The sequence below is a fragment of the Sorghum bicolor genome, chromosome 5 (genome assembly GCF_000003195.3).
Source record: "Sorghum bicolor cultivar BTx623 chromosome 5, Sorghum_bicolor_NCBIv3, whole genome shotgun sequence".
In the NCBI taxonomy this organism is placed as follows: Eukaryota; Viridiplantae; Streptophyta; class Magnoliopsida; order Poales; family Poaceae; genus Sorghum; species Sorghum bicolor.
In genome coordinates this window covers 5,489,315-5,509,675 of record NC_012874.2, presented here as the reverse complement: position 1 = coordinate 5,509,675, position 20,361 = coordinate 5,489,315, and the positions used below count along the sequence as shown (strand labels likewise).

Sequence of the window (20,361 nt, the reverse complement as noted above, 5' to 3'; positions counted from 1 at the left end):
ATTCCTCCGCAGTAGCCAACCCAGCAAAAACATCCTCTGAAAGAAATATAAACAATATGAGACCAAGTCAATAAAAAAATTACATAAAGAAAAACAAGAATCAACAAAAAATTTACCCATGTACAACGAGTTTATACCATCTCCAGCCGGACGCGGGAGAGCCTCCGCCCTCTTAATCCTCCGAACAGAGACTGACTCTGCCTCATCACTGGATTCCCCTTGCCCATCCTTCGGCGGAGATCCTCCTCCAGCCAAAGCCTCCCGCGCAGGACTCTCGGCCACCGCAGGATTCGTCTCCCGCGCAGGACTCGCCTCAGGAGCCTCAGCGTCGGAAGACTCCTCCCCAAGAAGGGACGCGAAAGGCGCGCGTATAGAAGAGACCGCGCGTGAGGCCTCAACCTCAGGAACCCCACCAGCAGGAGCAGCCTCCGCAGGAACAGAAGCCACCGAGTTAGACTCGGCAGCAGAAGAACGAGCGGAGGAAGACTCCACAGGAGTCTCCAACACAACCTCCGCCTTGCGCTTCTTAGCAAGTTGCTTCACAGCGCCGCCACCCTTCCTCTTCCTAGCCTCCGCCGCAGCAACGGCCTTGGAGAAATCCTTCTTCTTCTCCAACCCAAGCAAAACATCCGGAGGAACAACATAATCCTCATATTCAATCCCCAATTCCTCAAACACTCGGTTAAAGCGGGGCATCGTGCCCAGTGCAGACCTCCGCTGGAGATACTCCTTCTCCGAGATCTTCCCGACGATCCTCCGAGTGGAAACCTCCACTCGATCAAGGAAGGACTCCTTGGTCTCATCCTCCGGAATACCCGCGCCAAACCGGGGAAACGGTAACCCCTCCGGAGGACCAAACACAGGGACTTGCACCATCTCAATGGTGAACTCATCGGTCCTGCGGCCAAGGGGCCAGTAGTCAGCAGCGACCATCTCCTCAACCAAATCCCGGCCTCCGGAATGTCGGCATGCCAGCGCAAATGCCTTATCACAGGCCAGTCGCTCCTCCGACATTTCCTGCGAAGGATCAACCTTCGAGAAAGGCTTCAGCTCCTTCATCAACGACGCGTAAGGATAAACTTTATCAACGCTGCCATCATCTAAAGTCTTCGACACAGCGGGGGTCTTCACGTAGAACCAGGCTCTCATCCAATCCTTCTCCCACTTGCCCTTTTGGCAGTAGGAGATCTCGCACCTTGGCCCAGGCATTGTGCGGCGCGGCATGAACGCGCAGCTTCCAAACTGCGCGATGCACTCAACACCTTCAGCATCCTTCACCTTCTTAGGTTGACGCTGAAGTTCAAAATACGAGCAGAAAGTATCAATGTGGGGCATGGCTCCGTAGGATTCACACGCCCAAGCGAATTTGCTAAGTGTTAGTATCCCATTGGGACTGAAATGCTGTAGCTCCACGTTGAAACTCTCCATCACTTCGCGAAGGAAATGATATGGAGGCATCCGAAGCCCGCAGGTGAAGAAATCCCTAAAAACCACCGCATAACCTTCCCCAGGCGCAGGCACCGTTTGACCCGCAGGAGGAGCCTCCGCCCGACCATCCTTGAAAAACCTAGCCTCAACCATGTCAGCGATATCCTCCGTCCTCACAGTCGACTGCCCAAACTCAAAGGTAATCGCCGCCATCTCCTCAAACTATTTCGCACTGACCAAGTCACCAACAGACGCTTCGACGTCAGATAACGTCTCCTCCAGATCTCGAGCTGCGGCCACCTCAAGCATCCACTCCTCAAACCTCCACAGCCAACCTCCAGACCTCACACTAAGGAAATTGCGCAAAGGACCAGAAAAATCTGACCTCGAAGGACGCGGCGGAGGAAGTTGAGCCACCGTAAAACCTCCGACAACACTTGGGAACTAAACACAACCAAAAGGCGCGCGAGCAGCTCAGAGAGCAATATGTGGCGAAGGAAAGTGTGCAGGCAAAGCGAGGCAGGGGTGAGAGCTCAAAGCTACCCAGCATCCCCTTTTATAGGGGGGGCCTGCGACCACGTGACCGTTGCGATTCCCCGCGCCCAACGGCTAAAAGCGGAGGATTCGGCCCGACCGTTGCGATTCTCCATCACCAACGGCTAACTACAACGACTATAATAACCTCCGAAATATAAATCGCGAAGGATAACAATGTATCAGAACAGTAATGACCATAGGATCCTTGCAAAACAAACAAACCAAGAAAATTATGACTAAGTAAAAGAAACATTTTTCCAACAATGCTAACAAGCACATCCTGCGCACCAGGGGGGAAGGCAGCAACCGTGCTCGTAGCCTCCGCAGCGCGGCATGTTTTTGAGCACATGGACCGCAGGAGTGCCATTAGCCCAAAAAGGGGGGAACTGTTGGGGAACAGCTGCATCCTTCCCCCTGGTAGCGTCGAAGGTTATCCTTCACCCAGGGAACCTCCGACGCCTGAAGCGTCGAAGGATATCCTTCACTGGAAAATACTAATGTTGACGACTCGTCTGGTCGTGCTAAGTGTGTGCAGGGACTGAGACACCGGCGGAGGCCCACAAACAAGGAAAGGGGGGAACCTCCGACCTTCCCGGGTCCGAGGATGGCGAGAACGCAGCCAGGCCGAGGAACCTCCGACTGGACCAGGCTAAGGAGGAGCTCCCGGGGTGGCTGGGTCGAGCAACCTCCGGCCCAGCCGGGCCGAGGAACCTCCGACACCAAAGCGTCGGAGGATCCGCAACTGGGCGGAGGATCCAAGCCTCCGGTCAGCTGAGGCCCAGTCAGAGGATGAACGAAGGGCTTAATGTGAAATTACGCAGGTGTATTAGGGTCAGTAGACTGCGATGAAAGAATATACTGGAATATTCCCCCACCGTCACGGGGCATTTATGTAAATGTCATTAGATCGGTTTCCAGGCCCTATATAAGGGGCGCGATACCGCCATTAATAAAGAGGGGAGAGCATTCACTGTTTTCACCTACTAATGAGCCTGCTGTCCGTTGGAGCTCAGACCTCTCACGGCACCGAGTGAGAAGGTTTACTATTCATCGTACTGCTGGGGAGTGCGGAGAGCCTCTTCCCAACATGTGGGAGTACCTACTCGGAGTAGGAAAATATATATATATATATATATATATATATATATATATATATATATATATATATATATATATATATATATGTGTGTGTGTGTGTGTGTGTGTCATGGAGGAGTTTTAACCGCCACACCATATAGATGTTGCTACCTTCTGTATACATTATTCACCGTTGTGTGAAAGCAGATCTCTTCTACGTTCTACGTATCGATGGCTTTGCCGCGATGGCTTTACTGTTTGTATCCAACTGCAACCAATCATGGCGCTCGAGTTGTTCCCATGTAAAGGCTCGAACTTGGTCACTCTTTTTAAACATTTTTCTAACCGGTGGGTTTCCAACACGTCCGCCCCCCGCACCATCAGCACCCAGCGCACCAATATGTGGCCACTGCATGCATTTTGCTTGTTTGTTGAAAACTAGGTCATAAAACCATCATTAAGATTGACCTTAACATATCTCACGCCTCTCTCATCGACAAGGTTTTTTTTTATTTTTTAGTGGACTCGGCATAGTATGTCGTGCCTAGCTTTTTTTGTTTTCCGCAACGTATGTCGCGCCGAGGTGGATGGATCTTGCGGATGCTCCGCTCTCGGTGCATAAACAAGATTACGTCATGTCTACGTGATGGCCCATAATTGATAACCTTGGATGGCTCACATGTTTTTCTAGATAGTGAATTTTAATTAATAATCCAGCCTTTATAACCATGAAGGATATATGTAGCCAAAAAGATACAAGAACACTTTGATTCACACCTTAACAAAGAGGAGAAAACAACACCACCACCACCACCACCACCACAACAACAACAACAACAACAACAATTGCCGACCACCACTGAGGAGGTTGACCGAGACGATGGCGACGAGGACGACAAAGAAGTTGTCTACCCAGCTGCCGCCGTAGGCTAGCACGTCAGCCGCCGCTGCCCCAGCCCTGAATTGCTCGTCAGAGAAGATGGAAGGCTTGTCCGTCATGAAGGTGGCCCATCGCCTTCCGACTGTGGCCACGACCACCCAATTGCCGCCTGGCCTAGTCGGCGTGCATGCATAGGTGCACAGGGCCTCATTGTATCTGCCTTGGATCCACTAGATCTGTCTTCTAGGCGCGACATACTGACCACTCAGCCCTGGCCTGGCTTGGCCTAGCCGGCGTTCGTGCGCGGGTGCCTGACCGGGTCGTCGCTAGATCCCCAAATCTGTTCCATCGAATCTGAGGCGAGAGGAAGCAGCGACGAGTGGACCATCGCACAATGGAGGAACGCCTTCGGGCCCGGCCTCAGCCCCGGCTCCCACTCTGCCTGGTACGCTCCTGCCAGTGGAACGCTCACCGCGGGGGCATGTGGGCCCGCTCCCGTCACCACCTGGGCAAGCGCAGGCCTAGCCACCAAGCTAGGCGCGCGGGCCCCTCCCTTCGTCGCCTAGGCGAGAGCCGAGCTGGCCGCTGCTATGGAGGCTGCTCCCGCGCCCCTAGATGGCTAGCATGCACTACCTCTGTCCAGAAAAAATGCAATTATGAGAAACGTATCAGTCAAATGAGTCTAACTTTGAGCAAGTTTATAGTAAATAATATTAGCATTTATGTCTTGAAATAAATTTATTATAAAAGTATACTCTGTAACTAATCTAATGATACTTATTTTGTCTCATTGGCGTTAGTATATTTTTATATTATTTCAGTCAAAGTTAATATTGTTTGACTTCTTGAATTGTGTGAATTATATTTTTTTATGGACGGAGGGAGTAGTAGCAAACTAGTAGTACTCTCAGAAATTCTTATACGTTCTATTTTATTTAGGTATCAGATGAAAACTGTCAAAAAATTGTATTTCTCCGGCTGGTCTCTTATGCAAGCTACGATTCGACCGTAGAGAAATAAATATTATTGGCAACTGCATAGAGAAATTTCAAGCCTGTACTAATTAAATAAGTTGCTAGTCATTATTGATTCAGGAGTGAACATGTTGTGCAATGGATTATTTATGGTATGTTACGTGTTGATATATAGAAGCAGTTCACAGCCTCAAACACCCACTTGGAGTCTTGACAAAATAAAAAAACTCGGTGAACCATGTTATATACATTTAGTTATTGGCAACTTACATTTACAAAAAGATTCTCCACGCGTTGCCATAAGTACGGAGGAATCATATATATGGTGTTTATAATACAAGAATATGATATAATATATATAGATTTATTAGCATAAACATAGAGATTCTATCGATGATGTATCTCGCTGACATTGATATTATAATTCTTTTGCTAGTGAACATTAATTGTAAATGATAATGGACTGTTGGACAATTTAAATGTCAAAAGTAATTAGTGACAAATGATAGTTGACTGCTGAAATGGTCGCCTTACATGCCATGAGAAATAGCTAGCGAAGTTTTGCTTCATAAGAGTTATAGATATATCACTGTGAATCAGCAAGCGTCTTAATGAAGCTGTCCGTAACATTAGTTTGTTCTGTTACTAGTCAACTTACATACATACAGGCCTCTCAGTTCACAACTGGTAAACTGCATCAGAATTGAACAGTAACATGCACACAAATCGTTGAAGAAAAATTAAGGAACAAGCTAGTTCACATGACATTCTAGTCTCTTTTTATTTGCAATGTCGAATATCTGACCGCCTCAAAATGAAATGTAGTCTAACAAAAGCAAACAAATTCGCAACACAAATTCTGCATTGATACTTCTTCAGTAAAGGTGATGGCCACTCCAAGGATCCTTCTGTCCATATAGGTCACCGACGGACACTCCACCTGTGCAGGCAAGGTCGTCCATATGCGTTATATAATTGACAGTGTTAGACACAGCTTAACAAGCAACTAGTAACAAGTTGTAGTAGCATACTCGATCGATTACTCCCTCAGTTGTTCCACATTGACATGTTCTTCTTCGATTTCATTCCTTGAAATTTGCTCCACTTCGTCCAACAACGCTTCCTCCGTTTCATCCCCTGAAATTAAACGGCACATCCAGTCAAGTGACGAGATATTCCAATAGCAAGAAAGGTACATACTTAGTAGGCAACGTATAAAGCAGCAGTAGTTGTGTTAATTTACCTGAGGCGTCAGCAGAGAGGCTGATGTTTGTCTTAAAGCTGAAAGGATCTCTCGTGTACTTGACGTACCACTTCCTTCCAATGTTGTTGTCGTTATCATGTGCATATGCCTTCACATGCTTGATATGGCTGAACTTGTCCCACTCGGGGCTAGATTTCCCTTTAGCTATGGAAGCCAGCAGCAAGATGTCGCAGTATAGATCCAAATCCCTTGGGTTTACGTTCCGCACGTATCCTGGGAGTGTTTTCATGTCGTAGTCCTCCAGCCCGAGTCTCTGAAGTGCAGGCAAACCCTCTAGTACCTTCAACCCTGGGCATCTAAAGATCACGAGGCTCTGCAAATTTGGCAGATTGCTGATCCTCTCGAGGCCAGAACATTCATCCACCTCAATTTCCAAATCAGAACCAACGTTTTCCATAGGGCTTGGGTGCTCATGATGGTGTGGTAGTACGAACTCTGGCCCAACACGCTTGATGCCTGGGGCGCTTTCAATCTTTAGGAACTCCAAGCTGGGGAGCTGCCACAAGCCATCAGGTAGATCCGTGCAATAAGGCAAGTCTTCCATCTCAAGATTCCTCAAGTTTCCAAGGGACGAAATTTTTGTAGGCATCATCCACTTTGGAAGTTGTTGGCTAAAGTACCCTTCAATAAGCAGAGTTTCTAAGCAGGGTGGAGGGCAGAGCTCATCAAACACCTTCTGGATTTGTTGCTGCTCTACCTCTTTTACCAGCCTGTGAGGACCTCGACGTGTACTGGTGCCCTTTAAGACCAGATAGCTGAGGCGCACCTTTTCACGAAGCCTGGCCTTTATAGCAAATGCGGAAGAGGATACATTCTCCAGACCATCTATATCAAGACGCATGAGCTTGTTAAGGGGTCCTAGTTCTTCCAAACTGCACCAGTCACCCTCCACATGGGCAGGAAACCCAAACAATAACCTCAAATTAGTTAGACCACCGAAACTCTTCGGTATACTATTTATTCCTGAGTCAACAAGGCTTAAATACCTGAGCTGCCGTAACTCTCCAATGTCACGTGGAAGCTTCACCAAACTTTTACAGTAAGAAATATTAATGCACTGCAGGAATTTCATCATGGCAATTCTTTTTGGCAGCCTAGATGTGTCACTGCCTCTTATGGACAAATACCTCAAGTGTTTGAGTTGGACCAAAGATTTAGACAAAGCATCAAAATTTCCATCTTCTATATGTAGGGTCCGCAAACATGGAAAAGACAACAACGAATCACCTCGGTTGATCTTCATCTTCCCAACTAAAATCAATGTTCGCAGTGATCTATTTGCTTGTAGAGAACTCCATTCTAGCTCATTTGATTCTGATTCTTTGCATTCCAGTGATAACCGAGTAACATTTTGCGAATTAAGTTTATTGGTTAGGCCAACTTCAATTTTCTGAGCTACCAGTGCTTCATCTCTAGATACATATTGAGCAAATGAGCGAACAACATCATGCATATTGCAGACTGCCTGGTCCAAGTACAATTGATCCGGCTCTATAAGGTTCCTAGCTATTAACTCACCATAGTAGTCTTTTCCTAGTGCTTCTAAATCACATGTGCTGTTTCCATGAACAAATCCTTCACTAATCCACATGGCAACAATGTTGTCATCATAGAACACTGTGTTCTGGGTGAGGAGGGCATAGTGCAGAAAGCAAGACTTCAAATTTGGATTTAAATCTTGGTAGCTAATGTATACTGCATAGTTTAGCTCTTCAGGCATTTGGGACACTGACCATATAGAATCATTTAGGATTTTTTCCCAGTCTCTTTGTCTCGTATTTTTCTGGCGTAGGAGGCCTCCCATTACTTTAACAGCAAGTGGCAAACCATCACATTTTGCTATAATTTCCATTCCAATCTCCTTAAGTCTGTCAACATTTTTTTCATCATTATTTCCATTTCCGATCACCTACAAGCAGCTAAGCCAATTAAATGAAACAAACTTATAGACAAGAAAAAAACTGGTAGTAATATAAACAATACTCTGCGTGGATGCAAAATCCTATACAATATTTTGAGCATATGACCTATGTATGATTTGTATTTTCCCTGCACATGTGCATGCTGGGGCAAAAAAACCACATGTTTACAGCGCTACAAAGCAATTAGCTACTTTTGTTTTTACAAAAGCCAAAAGCCAATTAAATGAAATGAACTTTTTAAGATTTCTCGTCACATCGAATCTTGCGGCACATGCATGAAACATTAAATATATATAAAAAATTAACTAATTCCATAGTTTACCTGTAATTTGCGAGATGAATCTTTTAAGCCTAGTTAGTCCATGATTAAACAATAGTTGTCCAATAAAAATGAAAGTGCTACAGTATATAAATCCTTTTCACGTCCTCAACTAAACAAAGCCTCACCCCCTACTCTCAACTACTTCTAGTTTAAAGAATTACCCACTTACCATTGATTATGAACATACCGGTTCGATATTTCCTCGTTCTTTCTAGTCGGTGACATCTCTCCACTGTGACTCCTACCCGCGCCACCCAGATACCTTGCAAGCGCCCGGTTCCGCCGCCACCTCCATGGCCTAGACCATGCCGGTGCCCCACTCTGACGGCGCCCACAGCCCCCGCCTCAGGTTCGTGGCCAGCCAACTCCCCCATGCAGCCCCGCAACCCTAGGTCGAGCTCGACTGCACAGGAGCACCAGCGGCCAGCGCAGCCTCTTCCTCCGACGTGCGGTGTCGGGCGCAGGCCGGCCTCTGCTTGGGCACGTGTGAGCTTTGGTGGCCAGCATGAGCCTCTTCCTCTAACGCGTGGTGGTGGCCATAGGAGCTCCTGATGCATGTCCTCTTCCTGCTCCCTATGGCGGCATGTTTCCTACATCCTCGATGGAGCAAGGGAAGCGAGGTCTAGGCCAATGGGCTCTAGACTCCCAGTGCACGAAGTGGAACAAGGAAGAGGAAGACGTTGATGAGTGGGGCCACTCGTCAGTGAGAGAGTGTTGGAAGTGGCTAGTGCACCTCCGAACACGATGGTTAGTCGAGCCCGCTCGCTCGTTGCTGCAAGAGGCTTGAGTATGAGAATAGTCAAGCTCGAAACCCTAGAACAGACAGTGTATCAATAAATTGGTTTCAACTAACTCCTCAAAGAGCATTTACAACCCCCTTTTATAAGGCACGGATCCCGACCGGAATCCGTTACAAAAGTACCCCATGATGGTGGGGGAATATTCTAGCATATTCCACCACCGTAGTCTACACCCTATCGGGCTACTTAGGTAAATTCAAACTGCAGGCTCATTACAGGCCAGCCCGTCGGAGCCCTGTTCCTGTTGCAGCCCGAACCTTCGCGCATGCTTCACCGAGGCCTTTGGATCCTCTGCCGTGCAGCCACCGAGGGACCTTAGACCGCCTCGCGAGGCTTCTTTGGCTCGCCCATGTTCAGGACAACATATCTTTCGTCGCGCGAGAACTAAAGGATGGGCTCCTTCCCGCCGCGATCCTCCGCTCGAAGTCGGTTCCTACACACATGTGTCACTAAACCGATCTGCATCAGTGCTAAGTTTTTTCGGAACCTTCGTCCCTCAATGTCCGAAGGTTGGTGGTATGAAGGTTCGGTCATCGCGGTTGAATTACTTCCTCTCTCTCTCATGCAGCTCGGGGCAAAGGCGTGGTTGAACTCCCAACAGAGAGGGATTGAGTTAGGTGGGGATGACATGTAGGGTCCATTCTATAGTTTTTCCAAAAGTCGCAGTTGCGCAACAAAATGGTCTTTTGCTTTTACCATAGCTTCTTTCTCACAACTACTTTTTTAAAAGTCACAGCTCACAACAGCTTTTCTAAAAGTCACAGCTCAACCAAACAGGGCCTATGAGTTGTCTCGCTCACATATACATTCTCATCGGTCCCCATGCGGGGCTCGGTAAGAAATTAGGGCTGTTGTAGACCCATCTATTGTAATATCAAAGGGTAGGGATAAACATAGCCACAAGAACTGTGCATCAGTCCATATCCATATCGTATTCTCCTTTCATCTTAAATATAAATTATTCTAATTTTTTTGATGAGTCAAAATATATAAAGTTTGACTAAATTTATATAATAAAATATTAATAATAATTATTAGGATACAAAATAAGCACAATTAGATGTCAAATATTTTGTAATTATTTTAATAGTTTTGGTGAAATTTGAGATGCTCTAACTCAAAAAAGTTTGAATAACTTATAGTTTGGAATGGAGGGAGTGCTAGATAACACAATAGATAATCTCTCCAATCTAATAGCTAGGATTGGAGCATGGCTAGGCTAGACCTGCCCTACAATATATAATTTGGTTTCCCGCCTTAGTTGGAGCATGGCTAGGATTGGAGCATGGTTAGGCTAGACCTGTCCCTAGCAAGCCCACATGGGTTTGTTTGGCTAGACCTATCCCTGGCCTAGTTTCTATAAGAGTTTGTTTGGTTACTTGCCTTGCCTTGTGTAGAATCACCACATTCTTAGCCCGGTAAGGTTACCTCCTTCAAAGCATTCTATTGAACAGGTGGTGAGCTCCATCATGGTGGTGCTAGCTGCTCTGCTCTTCACTGATGAGGATCTCAGTCGCGCCCTTGCCTAGGTCGGCCCTGAGAACCTCGCACAACTCCTATCTACCCCTCTCGCTGCTCCGAGGTCTTGAGCTTCGCAGGAATGCAGGCAATTGTGTGGCTGCTCAACAAGCAGGGTGATTGAGACCACCAGGCCAATTGGATAGACCATCGCGGCACGGAAACCGTGCGTGCACCGCCTGTCAGTGATGGCAACAAGCACACTCTGCTTGTAGTCGGCAGCCTTGTTGACAATGAGGTGCCTCCATCTCCTCAAACTGGACCATCACCTCCACATTCGTGCAAGCCCAAATTTCAATTGTGCTTAGAGGAGGACGTGCGTGCTCCCGTCGCACTGTGCGTCTCCTTGGCTGGAGGCTCTTCTCCCTGAACATGCAAATGCAGCACTTCCCCCGCAAGAAGAAGGGTGATGCGGCTCCAAAGATCAACATCAAGGCAGGGGCAAACAACTCCTGCCTCCACCCCGTCGACACGCATATCATCGAGGTGGTGAAGCAGAGCCTAGCTGTAGAGGACGAGGGCATGGAGCTGGCACAAATGATGCTGCACTAGTGAGGGAACTTCTTCACCGCTTAGAGGAGGAACTACCGAGCATGGTGAGTACGTCCGCGACACTGCCTGGAGGACTCCACTCTTGCTGTCGGGCACGCCACCTGGCCCGGCAACGCATGGGGCTTCTGCCGCGGGGGCTTGCCTTCGAAGTTTGCATATGGGAGGAGCACCGGAAGAGATGTGGGCCACTGGAGGAGGAGCAAATGTAGGCTGCTGGAGTTGGGGAAGATGCAGAGCTTGCCATAGGTGAATTCAGAGAGTTGAGCATGGCTGAGATGGGAGCTGAGGAGAACAACCACCAAAGCTAAGCCAATCTAGGCTCCCAAAAAAGACCACCACCAAAGCTAAGCCAATCTAGGCTCCCAAAAAAGACCACCCCCCGTGTTTTTTCTGGAGCCTAGCTAGAGGGTGGTTGGTGGCTCAATGGATCCTGGCTTTGGACTCCAAACAAGCAACCAAACAGCCTAAAGGTGGCTTTCTAAAGCTTGATTGGTGGTTAGCCACCCAACCAAGCAGGCCCATCTGCATGTATCTTGAAGCGCACTGACTTGGTCTTGATCAGAAGCTAAACTTTCTATATTTTTTGTTGTCTCTTCCACATTCTTTATATGGTTATAGCTGATATGGATTTAATTTATTGGGAAATCATTGTAAAGTACTATTAGAGAGAAGATAAAATTTACATAATTTTATTTTTATGTTCCTAAATTGGAAAAATTAAAAAGTCAAGCCCCTCCCAAAATATAAGGACTTCCCAAAAAAATTTAGGAAAAATGGAACTGTAATGCTAAAGTCCACCATGCTGCCTCTTGTTAAACCACTCTTCATTGACTATTCTGTCAGTTGTTGGCTAAATTTCCATGACATAAATGGTTGGTTTTAGTATTGAAAAAGTCTATTCAATCCCCCCTAACTATTTTTAGTTGTCTACTTCACTCTCTCACATGTAATATCAGGTATTCTACCCCTTACAGTATTAAAAACCATCTAAGTAATCCCTAAGGTTGCTTTAATGGCTGCTTCACTAATGTGCCAAATTACTTGGGTGCTAGATGACGTTGAGGTGGCAAAACTTCGTAAAATATTAAGGGTTGATATATTAGGGAGGGGGGGGCTGCATAGACTTTTTCCCCGTTTTTATTTTGACTCAACGCATATCAGAACATATGTAATATGCAAGTGAGCAAAATTGCATTCAAATCTGTTTTGAGGGTTATTTAGACATGTTATTATATGTATATATATATATATATATATATAGATATGAACGAATTTCCCTATATATATAATAATAATAATAATAATAATAATAATAATAATAATAATAATAATAATAATAATAATAATAATAATAATAATAATAATAATTTAAAGTGTAGTGACTGGTTTATTGGTGAGACTCTGGATTAGACAATTTCCAAGAGTAGGGTGTTAAGTAGACTTTTTCTTTTTAAATAGAAAATTGCATAGCGGGTGGAGTTGAGCCTGATGGACTGACAGAGTAATTATATTTGTGACAAAATTTAAATGCTGGAAGTTCTTATATTTTAGAGGGTATATATACTAAAACTTTAGAAAGCTCAAATTCATCGTTAGTGAAGCATCTGTTAATATACGTATAAATATAACAATGTTTAGTATGTTATCACTTATGCCAAATCATAATTAACTAACCTCATTTCTGCAATGTATTATTTAAGGAAATAAAAACATTATACACGTTCCTTGATGTAGTCAAGTTTATTCTTGTTAGTAGTGCTGGTTCTTTTTAAGATTTTTTCATTGAAGCGTGCTGCACTTTCATAAGTTACATTTTAATAGTACTTTGGAGATCCTTGATTCATAAAATCAATGTTGAAATAAAATACCAACTAGGGTGAGCATTCACCTTATTGTAGATTTGCACATTATGTGCAGAAATAGTGAAAATAGATGAAATGCAATAATCATTAGCATTGGGGCATTTCTTCTAGGCTACTTGAACTGAAGAGCCATTGCTTTGGTTTTACTACTTCTAAGAAATAGTTGGAATTTGAACAAGCTCTGACTAAAGGATTCCTTGCCACTACTACAATAATCCTTAACCGAGGCGGGCAAAATTGATTTTGCAAGGCGGGCACACAAAACGCCTCCAATTGAAGGTCGCGGTAAATGGAGGATAAAAGGAGGCGGTTTGTTTGCCCGCCTCCATTAATGGATTAAAATAAACAAAAAAAAAGAAAAAACCCACACGGGCCCGGATCTGGGCCGCACGGATCTAGAGCTCGTGCTGCCACTGTCGGTCCGTCGCCCTAGCTCCAGCTGCCTCTCCGGCGCCATTGGGGAAGAGGAAGGAGCCTAGACCACGCGCAGTCGGTAGATCAGGCCGCCAGTCGCCCGATCCAACCGCTTGCTGCTAGATCCAGTGACCCACCGCCACATGCACCCTCTTTGGCCGCCATGGTGGAGAAGAAGAGCAGTATGCAGCGGCTCTGGCCTGCCCGGTCGCGCCGCCATCAGATCTGGCCGCATGCATGCCATGGTGGTGGTGGAGACATGTCGTGGGAGGAAGCTCGCCGCCGCGTGTCCTCGGGAGGAGAGGGAGAGGGAGGTCTTGGAAGGAGAGGAAGGGAGGGGCAGAGCTGGGCTTGGTCCTCACGAGGAGAGGGAGAGGGAGGTCTCGGAGGGAGAGGAAAGGAGGGGCGGCGTTGGGCTCATGAGGAGAAGGAGAGGGAGGTCTCGAAGGGAGAGAGAGGGAGGGGCGGCGTTGGGGCTCGGTGTGTCGAAGGGCAGGGGAGGGGAACGGTGTTGCTCGGTGTCTGATAGAGATAGAAGAGTAAACCCTAATTCTCTTATATTTGTATTAGAAGATGTGTATTGCACTCGTTTGGGCCTATTGGGCCTTGGCCTTTTTGAAGGCGGACATCTTTAGCCAACCGCCTCCGAAAAAAGATGATATTTGGATGCGGTTAATTTAATATGCCCGCCTCGGTTAATAAAAAAAGTACGCCTCAGTTAATCCTAGGCATTAACCGAGGCGGTTTGAATTGTTGCTCGCCTCCGAGGCCAATTCCAAAACACCTCGCAATTTTTTTTTGTAGTAGTGTGCATGAGTTGTTTCCAACACTAAAACACCCCACTTAACTCTTGTCATCAAACTATAAGTATCTTCTAGCAAATTACTATTAGCCATTGTGCATGTAAAAAGTATCCAAGATTTCTTCGAGATAAGGTGTAAGACATTAGCAAAGAAATTTATTAATGACATAGAAGTTACTGCAACAGGAGGATATGCATATTAGAAGTAAAAATGCATTCTTGCAAAACAAAACACGTAAGACACATGAATTGACATTGTACGGACCTGCTTCTTCAGCAAAGACCAGGCATCTTCATGCTCTAATTTCTTGACATGGTGGTATGGCACCTCCGCCATCATGCCTCGAGCAACCATGTCATGTCTCGTTGTTACAAGAACACGGCTTCCTCGAGCAAGTGAGTTTATCAATGGAGGCTCGAGCACCTTCTCCCATACATGGGGGTCCCAAACATCATCCATCACCAACAAGGTCTTGCACCCCTTCAAGGCTTCCTTAAGGGTTCGCTCTAGTGCGGCCTTTGTGTTTCTGGCTGCTTGAAGGTCTCCTTGTGCTTCAGTGATAGCTCTCTCTAATAGATCAATGTCATTAAATTCTTTATTGACACTCAACCATATTCTCTTTTCATACTCTTGTTTGATGATGTCATGATTAAAGATCTTCTTGGCAAGGGTGGTTTTGCCAATCCCTCCAACTCCCACAATAGCATAAACCATAACATTTTTGTGTTCATGTACATTTTTCTCCTTCTTTATGAGCAAATCCACAAGACTTCTAGTGTCCTCCTCAATCTTCTCACCAACCACACCAAACTCATCCTCCCCCGTCGTCTCCCGCCTAGTGCGAAGGGAGGATTCTACCATTCTCGTGTTGTCCTCATAAGATGCAAGGTTGAAGTTGAAGGCTTTGCTACGCTTCTCAATGTCATCTAGCCTCTTATTAAGGCTTTTGATGCGATTACCAATGTCATGAGCATGGAGAGGGTTCCTTATACAAAAGAGCAAGGGATTGAAGCAACCCTTATCCTTGGTAGGACCCCGTTCCATGGCATTGATCTGGCACAAATCAAGGATATTGGTGGCATCATACATGGCATTTCTAAGCTCTCTGACCCATGACTGCACAGTCTCGTCTCTAATGTTCCTCTTGTCAGCATCAGCAAGGAACCTCTTGAGGTCCCCGAGCTTGATGCCCATCTTTTCTATCTCATCGGGAACACCCAAGAGCAGATGCACCTCTTCTTCAACCATCTCCACCAGCATATCTTGCAGATAGGATGCCAAAGCATCCAATACCACAGCCATTGCAGGTTCTGTATCTACAAAATCAATATAGATAAAAATGTCATGTGATTTGTTTAAATGAAAATTAGTCTTGATGGTAAAATCGTCAATCGAGCCCCCCTGTAATTAATCTTGGCACTATTCAAATTAAAGGAAGCTCTGCAGCAGTTGGTTGACACCAGATCTGGTTGGCTATCCACTTTTGGATTCCAGATCTGGCACATAGTAACAGAAGCTAAAAGCACGGAGTTGACAAATTAATGGGTATCAGACGTCAATATCATATTATCATGAAGTCTGATACATGGACGATGCATGTTACTATACATATTATATAGTGGGGCACCTAAAAATTGAGAGCAGCTACACCAATCTCAGCCCGTACGTGGAAGAAACAAAAATACAGAGAAACAAAGAAGGAAAGAAAGAGGAGTATGTATGCACCTTATAAAGCTTGATTTTTAGCGGGAACACAGAGTGCTCTGTGTCCTTCAGTTCCTTGGTCTCTTGTGGTCTTGTTGGGAGTAAAGCAAGAGGACGAATTGTTAGATTTGCGATTGATATATGTATAATAGTACATATCAACGAGGACGAATTGGTATCTTGTGGTCCTGTTGAGCGATGGCTGGATGGAACTGGAAGTAAGGTTTGAGATGGTCGGAAAGCTTGGCGTGGCTACTGTCTGCTTGATGGATTGGGGCGGATGAGCTTGATGAATCAGCTTAAACATAGAAGGGAGCTAGGAGACATGAGGTGTGTGGGAAACTCAAGGCGACCTTATTGTTGCGCATGGCCGCCTAGTTAACTGAGCTGGTAGTGGACTAGTGGCAGACAGACTAATTCTTTTACTCTGAACAGCTTCATCAAATACAAAATTTGTGGACTATAAAGTTAGATCGCATCACGCTCAATATTTTTTTTACAATAGAACTATTGCAAGAAACCGTAGGTTATGGGTTGCTTCAAAAATAACTTTCTCATAGCTTACATAACTAGATGGATATCGGTTTTCAATACAACTATTGCAAGTTATTTTTGAAGCAATGAGGATACGGTTTTCAAGTATAAGGGCGTCACATAACTAGTCCACGAAGAATTCTATTACCTATCAAGGAGACAGAAGAAATAACTAATGACAGTTAAATAGCTAGTCTACCACGATCTCCCAAAAATAACTTTCTCTCATGGCTTACATAACTCTTATTATAATATTTATTATTATTATTTCTAAGCTCCATCTAGCTATTTATTTGTAAACTACTCCCTCCATCCTAAATTATAAGGCATTGCAAGAACTTTGGAGAGTCAAAACATGTCAAGTTTCATCAAAATTATAGAAAAAATTATAAAAATTTATGAGATCAAGTGGATATACTATGAAAATATAATTAATGAAAAACCTAATGATACTTAGTTGGTATCATAAATATTATTTTTTATCATCTAAATTTGATTAAACTTAGGATGATTTAAATCTCCAAATTTTTTAAAAATGACTTATAATTTGAGATGGAGGAAGTCCCTGAACTACCCCAAATGTACTAGCTGCGTCTACCTGCATGCGGCCTGGCTCCAAGGGCAGTTTTTTTTCCTGTAGGCTTTTTTTTATGCATTTCATGATCGGTAGGTGTGTGTCCTGTGTTTGGAGGTTCGAGAAAGGTCGGCTTTTGTGGTCCCCTCTCAACCATAAAATTTGTTTTTTATCCAGTCTCAATGCATAGTTTCATGGCACATTTACCAAGATTATAAACTAGGTAACCGAGCCATATGAATTTCATGGGGTTGGAACTCTTCTCTCATCTGATGAAACTCCTTCATTTAACCGAGCCATATGAGTTTCATAGGTAACCAAGACACAGCTTATGTGGCACCCTATTTATTGTGCATGACACTATCATAAAACATGCATTGAGACTAGCCTTAGAGCCGCTCAACTTTTCAAAACCATTTGAACTCACCCTGGACAGCTTTAATTATGATTCATAATTAAAATTTACAAATCAGGATATCTTATCATTAAAATCGAAGTATCAGGATAAAATTTATTTTCTAAAATTGACCAAAATTCATAAAAAGTAACTTTTCCAAAAATTTATCCTGATATTTTGAATGAAAAAAATGGAACTATAAATCCTACAATATTGGAACAAAATTATAAATCTTATAAAAAGAAACTTATAAAATGGAATTACTTATAAAATGGAATTACTTATAAAATGAAATTATTTATAAATCCTACAATAAAAAGTGACTTTTCCAAAAATGGAATTATAAATCTTATAAAATTCGTAGAAAATTTGTTTTAGCACAAAAAATTATGAAAATACTTTATTTTTTTCCTAAATCATGCTCTATCTTATCATTCTCGCTCGAATTTATTTGAATCTTGATGAACTAATATTGGTGTTTATTTGCTAGTAAAAGTTCTCATTATCTATTACTAGCAAATATGCCCATGTGTTACAACAGGTGAAAAAACTGTTAACATGTAACAAACAATGATAATAATATTATATATTTTTGTTTAGTTTCATTTATTGTTTTTATAGAATTTTAAAATTAATTTATTTTATGATGATCATGGAGTTCAAAATATAAATTAATATTTACATTAATATGACAATATATATTTATTTCTAATCATAACTATGTCAATAACCAGCATCTCTAGCCGCTTTAGGAGTTGTTTTGTATGTGTGAGGTGATAGAGCAGTGCGACTGTGCGAGGTGGGAGGGAGAGAAGTTCCGCTTGGGGAGAGGAGTGCGGCTGAGGCTGAAACCCTAGTCTCTTGTATATCTATGTGACTTCAGAACTGGGTCTCTTGGGCTGGTGGGCTAGTCCTGATTTACCAAGGCAGTTGGAGTTAAAATGTCCACCTTGGTTAATGATTTATCGAGATGGTTACATTAGTATATCTACCTCGGTTAATAAATTTTGCGAGGTGATTTTTGTAACTGCCTCGGTTAATAAAATGACCACCTTGGTTAATGCCAGGCATTAACTGAGGCGGTTGAAATTCATGCCCACCTAGGTCACTGTAAATCTTTTTAGTGTACATAGGGATTTTAGTTTTATCTGCAACACAAGGCAGATTTGTGCATAGCACACTTCATTCATCGATTTTGTCCACTGGACACCATGATTCTATATTTTGTGTCTCCAGCACACCCAAGCAAACAATGTTTTTTCACAACGTGTCTGTGACTATTTCAATGAGTACAATACGGGTGCACAAATCTGCTCTTTCTGACTGTCCTGTGGTCTTGTGGATAAAAATCTTTTATAATATCAACAAATGAAGCACATGAATCAGCCACACCAGCACAGAACAGACATGGGGACAACATACAATTTTTTGTTTAACTGGAAACCAAGATGACAGATATCGGTCTTATCCAAACAAATATGGAAAGATTGAGTTTGAATGACAACGGATGGTTGCAATCAACTCTGAAATTACGAATAACTAGTATTATTTATTTGAAATGAATAACAGATCGAGCAGTGCTGAATATGGAGTGCTTACATTTACAGAACAAGACGATCGAGGAGTTCACCCACTGGCACCTGGCACCGAACGGACCCACGTGCCCTGAGAACAGATCAAGAGAGCGGATGGTTCGATCAACAGATGAAGCAGATGAATCAAGCAAACCAGACGGCGATAGAGGAAGGGGGCAACATACAATTTTTGTATTACTGGAAACCACGATGACTGGTATGTTTGTGGTTCGTTGAACAAATATGAGAAAATTGATGTTGGGTTAGAATCACAACGAATGGAAGCAATCAATGCAACTCTGCAAATAAAACAAAAATACCTTAATATTCATCAGTGGTTGGTTCAATGCGACCTCTATGGAGGGCAATTCTATTTCATTATTTGAAATAAAAGGAGAAGAAACAGATCGAGGAGAAGTACATGCTGAACTAATGTTGAGTGCTTACAGTCACACAGAGCGAGACGATCGACGAGTTTGCAAGCTTGGCAGTTGGCTCCGATGTCAGATCGATGGATGGATCAGCGCAGCAGTGTTGTGTGTGACATGAATGAATGAAAGCGATATGGTGGGGGTATCAGACGTGAAGAAGCAGCTATAGGAGGCCTGCTTTATAGACATAGAGGCTGCATGTATTGTATCTATCGGAAAGCAAGGGATACATTTTCAGACGGGTCAGGCCTAGTTTGGATGCATGTGTATCCACTACAATCTACATTTGTTTGAGTGGATTAGAATGGAGCTTAGTTTAATTTCACTCCGATCTGATCCAATGCAATATATATGCATTAAGATGAATATATGTGCATCCAAATAAGGTCACAGGGGGCAGGGCGTGCTTGCTGTGCCCAGGAAGGAATGTATCCTCACTGCTTTTGCTTTAGGCCAAGCCGTTGGAATCATGTTGCTTGCTTTAGGCTGCGAAGGGATCCATCCTGATCTCTTCTGGAGGGCTTTTGCTTTTGGCCACTGGAATTTGAAACGGCAAAGCATATGTTGCAGCGACAAGCAAGGAATATATACAAGCTGGTCATGTGTGATTGCAGAGCTGGTCATGTTTTTCCATACCCATGCTTGTTGTTCCAGTGCATTGCAGAGCAAAATGTTGCCACACCCTGCTACATGAACGTTTGATCTAACTAAAGATGCCCTGAGGTTAATCAGAGCCGTTGCACGGATTAACTAAAGAAGGTAATTAAAGCCAGTTGCCAGCAGGGAGGAATTCG

The 20,361-nt window shown here is 44.0% G+C and overlaps 1 protein-coding gene across 3 annotated transcripts; it reads right to left on the bottom strand.

The window, feature by feature from the left end:
- LOC8072738 (putative disease resistance RPP13-like protein 1) lies at window positions 5,505–19,882 on the bottom strand. 3 transcript variants are annotated; one of them, XM_021460628.1, is made up of 8 exons: window positions 19,584–19,881; window positions 19,322–19,435; window positions 19,162–19,227; window positions 16,079–16,148; window positions 14,618–15,669; window positions 6,140–8,069; window positions 5,928–6,033; window positions 5,505–5,836 (listed from the first exon to the last, which is right to left on the bottom strand). In XM_021460628.1, the coding sequence occupies exons 5-7, from the start codon at window positions 15,653–15,655 to the stop codon at window positions 5,936–5,938; spliced, it is 3,066 nt and encodes a 1,021-aa protein (XP_021316303.1). In that variant the 5' UTR covers window positions 15,656–15,669; window positions 16,079–16,148; window positions 19,162–19,227; window positions 19,322–19,435; window positions 19,584–19,881; the 3' UTR covers window positions 5,505–5,836; window positions 5,928–5,935. The 3 variants fall into 3 exon arrangements, with proteins under 3 accessions (XP_021316303.1, XP_021316304.1, XP_021316302.1); XM_021460629.1 differs by lacking the exon at window positions 16,079–16,148 and having other exon boundaries at window positions 19,584–19,882; XM_021460627.1 differs by lacking the exons at window positions 19,162–19,227; window positions 19,322–19,435; window positions 19,584–19,881 and having other exon boundaries at window positions 16,079–17,711.